The sequence below is a fragment of the Ixodes scapularis genome, unplaced genomic scaffold (genome assembly GCF_016920785.2).
Source record: "Ixodes scapularis isolate PalLabHiFi unplaced genomic scaffold, ASM1692078v2 PGA_scaffold11__112_contigs__length_91849675, whole genome shotgun sequence".
In the NCBI taxonomy this organism is placed as follows: domain Eukaryota; kingdom Metazoa; phylum Arthropoda; class Arachnida; order Ixodida; family Ixodidae; genus Ixodes; species Ixodes scapularis.
In genome coordinates this window covers 39,605,128-39,618,121 of record NW_024609837.1, presented here as the reverse complement: position 1 = coordinate 39,618,121, position 12,994 = coordinate 39,605,128, and the positions used below count along the sequence as shown (strand labels likewise).

General features: G+C 47.6%; 1 protein-coding gene across 1 annotated transcript in view; it reads right to left on the bottom strand.

Moving 5' to 3' along the window:
* The window catches only part of LOC8041302, an 88,990-nt gene extending 78,559 nt beyond the window's left edge, over positions 1 to 10,431 (bottom strand). The window contains exons 1-2 of the mRNA XM_042288976.1: positions 10,326 to 10,431; positions 2,447 to 2,802 (exon numbers count right to left, since the gene is read on the bottom strand). Coding sequence (XP_042144910.1) covers positions 2,447 to 2,802; positions 10,326 to 10,431 — 462 coding nt within the window. The remainder of the gene's footprint in view (positions 1 to 2,446; positions 2,803 to 10,325) is intronic.
* Between the last annotated feature and the right edge of the window lie 2,563 nt (positions 10,432 to 12,994).

The window sequence follows — 12,994 nt, the reverse complement described above, 5'->3', positions numbered from 1 at the left end:
GGGCCCTGAGGGTATTTGTAAATAAATAAATAAATAAATAAATAAATAAATAAATAAATAAAAGAACGGGGTTACCAAGCCCCGCGGCAAGCATCCACGTAGCGGCCTATTTGAGGCCCCGACACAATGAATGAGAGGTGGGCTCCCCACTTCGTACTGTATGGACAGCTACAACACTGAAGACAACCGTTTCTGCTGCGTCGCAGCTTAGCTTCTCTTTGGACCGCACGCGAGGCTCCGGACAATGGGTGGACAGCGCGTTGAGCGCGCGTTTTCTTTACGCGAACTGCCCACACCACTAAGGGGCAGACTTTTGCTTGTGACTTGAAAAATGTAATGAATTACAATTACAAATTACCGAGCCTCAAATGTAAAGGATTACCATCGGAAAATACTTTCGCTGAAAAGTAACGGATTTTTTTACTCGTTAGGTTACAAATTACAGTCACGTTACTTTTTCCTTGCACTTATCCAGAAAGCAATACAAACAATTTTGATATTTGTCAGAAATGTTCTGCAAAACTAATTTTCATTTCTTGTACGCCCGTATTATGATAGTCCTTGTAGAAATAAAATGTTGTATTTAAGAGAAAGAGTGTAGGTGTACTTCGTTCACCTGTAAGTTGACTAGGCACGAAAGCTGCAACCACACCCACCACCACGCTAGCTTGCGGCCTTCGGGAATGATCCCTGGAATTGTGCAGACAAAGCTAGCGGTGCGCATGCTCAGTAGCAGCGTCTACCTCCGCTACCAGATTCGGAGCTAAAGAGGCGATCTACGAAAGCTCCCATTTGACTCGGTTGTTTCACCTGTTTTTCGCAAAAAAAAAAAAAAATATCTTGGTCCTTGAGGAACAATATATAGCCAATGCATAATGCAGGTGCCCCAGCTTACCTTGGTGTGTTTCCGTAGATTAGAGTTTGTTGTTCTTGCTGATGAGAATGCGTGTTTTTTTGGCAAGCAAAGTATGCACTAAAACTCTAGGTTTCCATTCTTCTTAAGGCCCTGAATTATGAACATCTCATTAAGAGATGGCCACGGAGACGACGGACACTATATGATCGAAAACTCGACAAGTCAGGAAAAAAGTGGCGGTTACGAGTTATCGATCGTCCATTGGTTCTCACTTTCATTCCAATATACGTGGAGTCCAGGGGAGGGGAGGACAAAGCGAGCGAGAAAAGCGGTGGCCATCGGTCACACAAAACAATAGATCACACCCCTTTGCGCGTTCTCTCTCTCTCTCTCTCTCTCTCTTCGTCAGCACTCTCTAGAGAGCCCAACACTCCCCCCCTCCCCCCCCCCCCCCTCCTTCTATGTTGACAGTTGACTGTAAAGTGAGGAGTGGACTCGACCACCATGCCTAGGCAAGTAGCCAAAAGAAGTAACCCTTAGCCTCGCGCCGAGCGCTTTCACCCATGCTTCAAGAGCGTGCTAGAATAAAGTAGCGCACATCAAAGAAAAAGAGAATTCAATCCCTTGCGCGAGGCTACACAGCGGCTACATCGTCTGTTACGCGAGTTGTGAACCCGCGAATCGAGGGGCTACGGACCCGGGTTTGATGTCTGTGCAGGTGGCGGGACACGGCGAAGAAGTTAGAAAGGATGAAACGGTGTACAAGACAAAAACAAATAAACAAGAAGAGCTTTCTCTTGCCCGGGAGAAGAAGAAAAACCCGATGGGAAGGCGACAAAGAGCCTACTCGGCGTTGTCTGACTTAATGTTTGTCTTTAGTATACTTGTACAAACCTTGCCCGTTTTTCTAGTGGTTTAGGTCTCCGGTCATACAAAAAATTGTGTTTTCTTTTCGGCTATTCTCCCCTTCCTGATGTTTCCTATTTTGTTGAACTTGCTTTCTTTATGCTGCTGAATGTTCTGCTCGTATTGCTCCAATTGCTGCATGATGCTAATATATTTTGTTAAAAAGTAACGAGTAATCAAAGTAATCAGGTACCAATATTTTGTAACAAAATTACATTACACGTTACTTCTGAAAAAAGTAACGTCGATATTACAAAATTACTTGAAAAAGTAAGATTATTTCCCAACTCTGCTAAGAGGGCGGGGAGATTTGGTGCCGTAGCCGCGCCTTTTTAGTGAAAATGAGCGGAGTGCAGTGTATTACTGCTATAACCGTTGACAGAGTGAGAACGACGGGGCGTGTCTTTCGCACTCTCGATCTCCAGCACGCACTACCTGCCTTCCGCCTTGCTTCGGCTGCCCACCCGCCCTCGAAGTGCAAAAGACGCTGAAGAGTTGTCGAAGGTAGAACGCGTCCAGGCTGGAGGCAGGACAACTGAAGCTCTTTCTTACCGTTCTCGCATTGTTAGTGTCTATATTAAAGTGTTTAGTTCCAGCGTCCAAAGAGGCCTCTTCTTTCCCGTTCTTCGGCAGGCGCCAGACGGTATAATACACGACGACATCAGAGCTCCGACGTGGACTCACCGTTCTGTCTCCGAGCTGCGAAATCCTGCAGTGCAGGAAGGCGGACTTGCCCAGCTGGGCCGTCACGTTCCGGTCGGTGCTGTTGTCGAAGTGGGGCCTGAAGTGGGGGTCGTCCCAGTAGGCGCTCGGCCGAGACGGGGGCTCGCCGCCCACGCCGTTCGAAGACGACGAGGACAGGACTCCGCGTCCCGCTGCCGGCCCTCCGCTAACGACGGGGGGCGCAGATCCCGGTCCCGGCACGAGGCCCGAGCTCGGGCCCGAGCCCAGACCCGAGCCGGGCCTGTCCCTGAAGCTCCGCTCCGTGCGGGCCGCTTCCCAGGAGGTGGCCTCCACCGGCAGAGAACGCAAGTCCGAGCCTGGAACGGAGAAAAAAAAATCGTTCGTTAAAACCGTGCGAGGACTTTATTGCGAATTGGTACTTAAGGCGCCCGTAACATAGAGTGTCTCGGTACGCGGAGCATTTTCGTCGCGGAGCTTCTGTTTTTTTGCTTACTCAAGAGCGCCCGAAAGAGCGCTTACAGTCAAGAGCTCTTGGCAATGAAGAGTTCAAAGGTTGGTTCACACCTTTAGTTAACGCAACCCCATTTTCTTGCGTTACATTATGAAAGCATACGTGTGCTTACACCACAAGTCACCGGGACATCTGTGATTCATGTTAAGCGTGGCTACCAGTTGATGGAGATAGCCTGGCAGGCAACATTCGAGACACGTATATTTCGGTGACGTACGCGTAAAGGTTGGCTTTACGTTTTCTTACGTTACGCATGAATCGCCGAAATATTCGTGTCTCGAATGTCGCGTGCCAGACTCTCCTTGAACTGGTAGCCACACTTAGTATGAAGCACATATGTCCCTGTGACGTGTACGTAAGCTTTCGTAACGTTACGTAATGTAAGAAAACGGGACTTTCTGAACCAGCTTTAACCTAATAAAATGTACAAGAACTGTGCTTTGTGAACTAGTGTTAACCAGCCTTTATAATAGAGGAACCCAAAGCTCCACCTAACAGCTTTCAGCGTCGCGCTGCGGATGCACAGTTGGACTGTCCTAGCTAATTGGTGAACCCTCCTTATCGAATGGGCACGACCCCTCGATTATGGTCGCAGGAAACGGAGTTCTTGCCGGGAGAAACGTCCAAGGCGGCCGCAGTGAATGGTATTGAGCTTGGTGGTGCAGACCACCGGCCACACTTAAAGGAGCCATGAAACGATATCGGGTTGGAATGTTCATGACTTCGCAGAGGCGCACAGGTTTTAGTCTGGCACAAGTGTACTCGCACAGACTACTACTGTTTCAGAAGATTCTTTGTTGCGGTGAAATCGCGAGGATAAAGGCGGACTATTTAGTCTTTCCTTCGCAAAGCTTGATGACGTAACTTTGGGATCAAAACCACCCGCCTGGCCACAGTCGAGCACGGGTCGTGAATTGGACGCGTTTTATTTATAAAGACTACTTACACACCTCCAGTGTGACTGTCCTGAAATCGAGAGCAGGCTTGCAATCACTGAGTAGCAGGCGTAAACAGGCGAGGCTTTTATTTTTACACAAAATCTACTACTTTAACCAGGAACTCAAGAAACTACTTTTGCTCCATCCTAGGATTGATTATCCCTTCAAGTATTTCTCCTAGGATTGATTATTCCTTCAAGATAAGATTATCACCTAGTCGCGCCGAACAATTTTTGGAATCGCCTTTGCAATTAGTCATTAAAGACTGGAACAGTCTACCTGAATCCATTGCGGGTCTGGCGAACGTCGCTCTTTTCAGAGACGCCTGTGAAACTTTGTTCAGTTACTATTTTTTTTTAATAGGAGTACTGTGCGTGCACATTACCTGCATGTTTTACCTTTATTCGTGTATGCCCTTGCGTTACCTCTGACTGTCGTCGTCTTGGTTAGTTGAAGCATACTTTTTTTTTCTTTTAAGTACTTGCTGATGTTTTTTCTTTCTCACATTCGCGTGTATTTTGTATTAGAATGTAGTCACCATGTACCCTCCCCCCAGATGTAATGGCTTCGGGCTGTCGTATAAATAAAAGTATGACTGAACTCCGTTGTGTCTCAGACAGCACTCGCTGACTCTTTATTTTCCTGGCCCTAACGATACAGTCGCAGCGCAGCAGCAGCGCTCGGAACCAGCACGCCACCGCTCCCACTCCCGGACGTTCGCTGAACCACTTAAACCCAATAATGATTCAGTAACACTACATCTTCCCCCCTTTAAAGTTCTATGGCCCTAATGTACAACTGAACTAGTCAGCTCGACGTTCAGTCATCAAATCCCAGTCTTTTGGGAGGTCTCACGATTCGACCCGACCGCGTATGCTGCAGTCCGACGGGAGATCTCGCTGTGTTCTGGTTGGCACTGCACGTTTCACCAGAGGTCTCCCGGGGCGAGTCCTGCGGCTGCGGCAGGGGAATCACCTGGCTGCGGTTTCTTCTCAGGGTTCCAGAACTTGTTTCGACGTACAAGGATCTGGGCGTTTGAGCATGGCCCACAACCGTGCCCGACGTGCGAAGCTCTGGAAGCCAAACCGGATCGTCCTCTTTGAGGGGTGCCAGTGGTCTTGCTCTGTGGCGCCTGTCATAATTCCGCTTCTGCCTTTGTCTCTGTTTCTGATCCTTCCTTTTCCATGCTGACTGGTTGAAGGTTCGGGGCTTCAGTTGATCAGGATACATGGGAAGTCTGCTGCGGAGCCTTCTTCCCATGAGTAGTTGGGCGGGACTGAGCCCTGTAGGGCCTGGCGTGTTGCGGTAGTTAAGCAGCGCCAGATAAGCATCTGCACTCTTCTTCACAAAGCTCTTGATTGTCTTCACCATTCGTTCGATTTCCCCATTGGCTTGGGGGTATCTCGGACTTGTTGTGATATGTTGAAACCCGTAATGCTGGGCGAAGTTCTTGAACTCTGTCGCGGAAAATTGCGGACCATTGTCCGTAACTAGGACCTCCGGTATCCCATGTCGGGCGAATATACTCTTCATTCGCTCTATAACAGCCTTTGCTGAAGTGGAGGACTGAAGAATGGCGACTTCAGGATACCTGGAACGGTAATCAACCAGCAGGAGATAGTTCACACCATCGAGCTGGAACAGGTCAGCGGCGACTTTCTGCCAGGGCAATTCTGGCGTTTGAGACGACAACATCGGTTCTCGAGCTTGATTCTTGTACATCGCACATTCTGCACACTTGTCTACGATGTCTATTATGGCCCTGCTGATTCCCGGCCACCAAACGGACTCCCTTGCCCGTGCTCGACATCGTACAATCCCTTGATGTCCCTCGTGGATCCGCGTTAGCATCTCTGCTCGAAGACACTTGGGAATGATAAGCCGGGGTCCTTTCAACAGTAGGCCTTGGCACACCGTTATGTCGCCTTGCTCTCCAAAGAACGGCTTCAGGTTCCATGAAAGTTTGCTTTTCGATGGCCAGCCGTCCTCACAGTACTTGAACAAACTTGCACAGTCTTGGTCCTCCCTCTGGAGCTTCCGGATCCTCTGAAGAAGGTCTTCCGACGCCGGCAGTGTGCTGATTGCCCCCAAAACAAATGACGAAACCTCGGCAGGGTTCAACATGCCCTCAGATGACTCATCTTCGCAGGGCGCTCTCGAGAGCATGTCAGCTGTTGCCATGTTCTTTCCTGGGATGTATTCGATCTTGTACGAATATCGCATCAGGCGCATTCGAAACCGTTGCACCCGTGGGGACAGCATATCCAGGTTATGCTGGCCCAGCAGTGGGACCAGGGGCTTATGGTCTGTCTGAAAAACGAACTCCAGTCCTCGGAGATACTCTTCAAATCTCTCAGCCGCCCATGTCAGTGCGAGGGCTTCTTTTTCGATCTGCGCATAGCGCTGTTCTGTTGGAGTAAGAGAACGAGAAGCGAACGCAACTGCACGGAGTTCACCATCTCGTTGTTCTTGAAGGAGCACCGCTCCCAGGCCATGGGATGAGGAGTCGGCTGAGACGATGGTACGAGCAGAACTGCCATACTTTGCAAGGCATCTCTCTGATGTGATCATTTGCTTGACTTTGTCAAGGGCTCGTTGTTGCTCCAATCCCCAAGTCCACTCATTGTTCTTCCGAAGTAGTTCGCGAAGTGGTGCTGTCACTTGCAACAGGGTGGGCAAAAAGCGTGCAACATGGTTCACCATACCCAACACCCGTCGGAGTCCAGATACATCTGTAGGGGCAGGTAGAAGCTGGATTGCCTTGACCTTCTTTGGATCTGCACGGATGCCATCCTTGTCGAGGATCACTCCTAAAAACGACACCTCAGTGACGCCAAATTGACACTTGCCGGGGTTGAGCGTCACACCGGACCGGGCGAGTTGCTGCAGGGCTGCTCTCAGTCGGTTGTCGTGTTCTTCTCGCGTGGCTCCGTAAACCAAAACATCGTCCATTAAATTCTGGATACCTTGAAGTCCGTCCAGAATCTCTGTCATCTTTCTCTGAAAAACTTCAGGTGCCGAGGTTATACCAAAGGGCAGTCTCTTATAGCAATATCTCCCAAATGGCGTTATAAACGTGGTCAGCTCTTGTGACTCGGGGGACAAGACAATCTGGTGAAATCCAGAGTTTGCGTCTAGTTTGGAGAAAAACTTTGCTTCGCCGATGTTCGCCAGAACTTCCTCCACGGTGGGCATGATGTGTCGCTCTCGACGCACAGAGACATTCAGTTTTGTAAGGTCGACGCAGATTCTGATATCGCCCGATGGCTTCTGAACGGGTACGATAGGAGCGCACCAGTCGGTCGGGCCGTGAACTTTTCTGATGATTCCAGTGGCTTCGAGTCTCTGCAGCTCCTTTTCGACTCCTGGTCTCATCGGAAATGGAATCCGTCTTGGCGTGCTGACTGCAAATGGTTCCGCGTCAGGTTTGAGCTGAATTCTGTGTTCCCCTTAGATCGTTCCAAGCCCTTGGAACACTTCCGGACACATACTTTCGTACTTGGACCTGTTGTGGGAAACGTCGTTGAGAAAGCGAACCATCCCGAGGGACTCGATTGCTGGCATTCCCAGCAGTGGCATTTGGAGATCTCGAACAACGTAGATAGTCTCTTCTGAAACCTTGCCCTGCCACTTGACCACAGCCTTAAACTTCCCCAGTACGTCCAGGCTTTTCTTGTTCGGTCCCTTCAAATCCTCGGCTTGCAGAAGTCTTGGCGGCTTGCCAGCGAAGTCTTCTCCGACGACGGTGACGTCAGCGCCTGAGTCAATCTTTGCTCGGAGCGGGTGTCCGTTCACAGTCACCACAGCCAAACGCGCGTTCGGTCCGCTTCGGCATACGCTTCCGAGGAATGAACCGCTCTCAGACGCATGCACTTCTGCAACGTGCGTCTTACTCAGGTTTGATAGCGCTCTTCGGCATTTCCTGGCGAAGTGTCCAACTTTCTTGCATTTCATACACGCTTTGTTTCTTGCCGGGCAGTCTCGTTTCTGGTGGGGACCGTACCCACAATTCTCGCATGCTTGCGTCGGCGGCCCGGCCTCGATCTTCGGTGCGCGTACATCTCTCTTGCGCGGCGGCTTGGAAACGGAGTCTGCATTCAAGGCCGCGTCCTCGCTGCGTCGCGAAGGCTCAGTTTTCGCCAGGTCCTTTTGCTGTTTTCTCACGGTCTCTCTGAGTCGGGCTTTTGCCAAAGCTGTGTCCAGCGTTAACTCGGCATCCATTTGAAGCGTTTCTGACAGCTTCGCGTCTCGGAGGCCCACAATAAACCGGTCGCGGATGAGTCTTTCTTTCAACTCGCCGAACTCGCACCGTGCCGCCAAAGTGTGCAATTCGGTAACAAACTGGTCCACTGTCTCCTCCGCTTCCTGTACACGTCGGTTGAAACAGGCGCTTTCGTAGACGACGTTCTTTGAATGCACAAAATGGGCGTTGTACTTCCCCTTTACGAGCTCATAGTTCTTGAACTCAGCGTCGGTGAGGTTAAAGGTCTTCAAAATTTTTCTTGCTTTTCGTCCCATGCAATATAGTAGGGATCTGACCTGTGCCTCCTGGGTTCATTCGCTGAGTCCGGATGCAAACATGTAGTCTTCGAACTCGTCCAGCCACGCCGGCCACTCGGCCACGTTGTCGAAGTTGAAGGGGGGCGGTTGTTGGACGCTGCTCATGATTTTCGGTTGCGTGGAAGCGGAAGGCTTTTGACCGCTGGAGTCTGACTGGTCCTCGTCAGACATGCTTTCCGGCAACGGCGGTGGGAGTTGTCACTTCTGACACCATGTCGTATAAATAAAAGTATGACTGAACTCCGTTGTGTCTCAGACAGCACTCGCTGACTCTTTATTTTCCTAGCCCTAACGATACAGTCGCAGCGCAGCAGCAGCGCTCGGAACCAGCACGCCACCGCTCCCACTCCCGGACGTTCGCTGAACCACTTAAACCCAATAATGATTCAGTAACACTACACGGGCGATCTGAGAACATTAAATGAAATGAAATACAATGAAAGAACTACAAGAGCACTCGACATCGGTTCGTAACAATCAACGCCTCGGACGGCACGGCACTCCTGTAGTGGCTCGAGTAACCACTAAGAGTAGCCAAACTCTAACAATGCCTGGAGATCAACACACTAATTTTTTTATTTTGCCAACTGCAGCGTATGGCTATGATTATCGTTCGCAGCATAGGATAGGCACCAGGCGACGTGGCCGCTTGTTCTGGCTCCAAGTTGAGGGGATGAACGATGCTCATATTTCTCGAATTTCTTAGGTGACTGCCATTTTCTTGAAAGACATATTACGACAAGTTGATTCAGTTGCTAGCGTTAGCGAGTAAATCTAAGTGGTATTTAGCGAAAGTAGAAACATCGTTTCATGACCCCTTTAAAGGAATGCTGAACCAAACATTTTAGTGTCCATAATAAGTGGCGCACGATGTTTACATCAACGAATTGCCGCCGGTGTGCGCGAGCAAACGCAACGGAATTGACGTCATAGTCCTCTATTCACGCTTAAAGGTGCCCTGAGGACGTTTCTGGGATCGCCTAAATATGGCGAAAACTGACTCTGCGGCCTCTAAGCATCCTAGATATTCATAAATCATAACGATGCGCGGCCGACTTCCCTATTAAAGAAGCAATCAAAGATAGAAATTATCTCCGGATATGGGAGGAACATTGTGCCGGCAGCCGGGACGACATGTGACAAATTAAAACGCGAAATTCCTTTAAGATTACAAACTCCATTATTATTACAAAATGCGTATGCTTTTGTAGATTGTTGAAGCAAGCAAGAGTTGTCAAGTAATGTAAATTTTGGCGGTGGGGGAACACGATACTGCAATAATCGCCTCAAAAACAGCAAACTATGTTTGTTTTTTGTTTTGTTTTCGCGCGGGAGTGATGTGTCCGGTTGCCATCTTTCGAGCGCTCGAGCGCGCGCTCGCTGAGTTAAATCGTAATCCGGGTTGTATGGACAACGAGCAGCCTGCATTCGATATATCACTCCGTGGTTCAACCGGTCGAAGGCCCGAGGACCCTTCGCTTGCCATTGGCTCACAGTGGTCCTCATTTCGGGAACAGGCTCCTCCCATCGCCGGCGATGACCTCGGTGTGTCGCGATTTTTTATTGGTTTTTAATAGAAAAATAAGCCATGTATTGTCATGATTTAGGGATTCCTTAGACGCTTAGAGCCAGCAGAGTGAGTTATCACCATATTTAGGCGATCTCAAAAATCTCAGGGCACAATTAAGATGTCAGTCGAATGTATGGGCTCTCGGTGCATTCAACATAATATGGGTTGTTGGCATTGGGTAGAACAAACAGTGGCGTGAGCCTAAAAAGAACAATATTACGCTATCCTAAGTTAACTAATCGATTAAGCGAAGTAATAAAGCAAATTTCGTCTCGAAGGGCTTTACTCAAATGAACGAACTTTTGTTCACCACTTTGCCGTTATGTGCTGCCAGGCAGGCGTCAAAGAGCAAGTTATTTTTAACGATTCCCTCGAACCTTTTGACTTGTTCGAAATCGAAAGACATTTATGTTAAAGCGAAGAATAGAACCTATAGACGTTTCTCGTTTCCTTTCGCTCTCAGTCACTTCGGTTCCGCATCTGGTATGCGGGACGCAAAAATATTAAAACATTTCACCCTGGAATATGCGAGAAACATATGGGGGAGTACAAACAGAAACGTATGACAATCACGAATTTTTCGCGAACGAAAGCGGTGTGACGAGATCAAAACAACGTTTTAACGCACTCTGGAAGAGACGACATTCGAAAAGTCTGCACCTTTGTGAAAGAAAAAAAAAAAAAAAGGTGTATAGGGATTGATGTCTTGTTAAAACATTTCATAGGCTTGTCCGTGCTGGTAGGTGTGTGTCTTTAAACGGCTATCATTATTACTTGCGCTCTCAGAACATACCGAACATCGCAACAACACTTTTTTTAAGAGTGCGCGCCATCTAGTTGCAGCTGCGCCAATTCTCCAACTCCGCCATTGTTTCGGCACGCACTCTGAGCATGCATTGGGCACGATAGAAAGTATTCACTGGCGGCCATAGCTGTGTGCACGACTGCTGAGCGCGTGGTGGCGAGCTTCCACAGTTCTTTTGTAACGTGCATTTCGCACCCTCAAGATCGCCGGTCTTAGCAGCCGATTAATATGGGCTCGTTCAGAGCATGCGCTATACACATCACCCAGAAATATGGCGCCAAGTGAATACTCCCTATAGGATGGCGTCGGTGTTTGACTTGCACTAGGCACAACGCGAATCGAAAACGAGTGCTGCGCGTCAGTGTTCGGAGAAGACTCGGATCCAATCAGAGGCTTCATGCCCCCATGGATCTTGGATGGATGTAAATGGCTATACCCTTTGTAACGGGCGGTAGCTTGCGCCACCTAGCCCAAGTCTAAAAAAGACAAACATATAATAATAATAATAATAATAATAATAATAATAATAATAATGTATTTTATTTCCCATTCTGGTTGGCAAAAAAGGGTAGGACGTTAGGACAAAAAGCTGCGGTTGCAGTTTGACGAGGTCCTGGCGCCCTAACACACTTTGGCGGGAAAGCAGCATGGGAAACACAACGAAAACAAACACAAAAATGGGCACTGAAACACAATCACGAGAATTCACAAAAAAATATTTTTAAAGTAGAAACAAGTTTCACCACAGATACAAAGACTCCAGGCACTAAAGGTAAAAATTATGCTGTTTGTAATATGATTTTTGCCAACATCCGATTTGATGTCCCATAGATGCTGATACCATTGGCTTCAAGTTTATTAAGTAAGGATGGTAATGCGTATTTTAATGATGCAAAGCCGTAATTCGTACAGGGTATTGAAACGCTCCAAAATTCGCCGTGACGTGTGACATATTTATGGTCTAGTTTTGCTAAGCCAGACAGTGCGAAAAGGAAAGAAATATTATGTTTTAATGCCATATTATACATCACCAGCAGGCGAAATTGGTACAATTGGTCAATAGGAATGACGTTATGTTTAAGAAAAAGATCCCGGGAAGAGTGCAAGAAGGGTCCATTTGCGATAATTCGAAGAACCCTCTTTTGGGTGAGCAGTAGTTTTGTTATATTTTGTGTCGTTGTTTGGCCCCACACTAAATGGCAATACACGTAGTGAGTGTAAATCAAAGAATAATATAAAAGTAATTTAACACCTGTTGGAAAGACATCGCGATTCTTACAAAGGAGACCAATAGATTTACGAACTTTTTGATGTATATAATCAACGTGCTCATTCCATGACAACGATTCAGTGAAATAAAGGCCCAATATTTTTACCGACTTTACCACTTGAAGTGTTGAAGACCCTAAAGTTATTTGAAGCAAATTAGGTACATGTCTATTTCGTGGTAGAAATATCACACATTTAGTTTTTTCCGCGTTTATTTTTAGCCCGTTTACTTTCGTCCACAAATCGATGTTTGAAAGGACTCTTATTGCCGTGCTCTCTATTTCATCCGCTGTGTGGCCCTTAATAAAAATAGTTGAGTCGTCAGCATAAGAAACAAGGTTTGCCTGTGGTACACTATTTTCAATATCATTAATAATAATAATAAATAAGATTGGCCCGAGCACACTACCCTGAGCTATTCCGGTTTCAATCTTTTCAGTGGTTGAAATATAGTTGTTAATGGTAACGAATTGTGTACGGTACTTCAGGTAAGATCTAAATAAATTCAGGGCAGTTCCACGAATACCATAGCGCTCTCAATTTTCCAGGAATTCCTCCCGCCCTCCTAACGATTCTTCTCCCTCTGATTATCACCCGGCAGTGTAGGATATCACCAGGATGACCCCAGAAAAGCGACCTCCAATGTTGCGTGATGAACTTGTGAAAAGGGTTTATTGCGAACCAGTTACGGCGTAGTGTGTCGAACCCTGAGAACTAACCCCAATTCAGAAGCCCACGCTGCGGAAAAAAGTTTTTAATTTCGTGTATGTGTGTGTGTGTGTTGCGTGTTTGAGTACAATATATATTTGCTTCATCTCATATAGATTGCGGAGTTTTAATTTTACTTCCGTTATGGAATTTCTCTTTTTTTACGACCATCGCCTGTTTAAATATA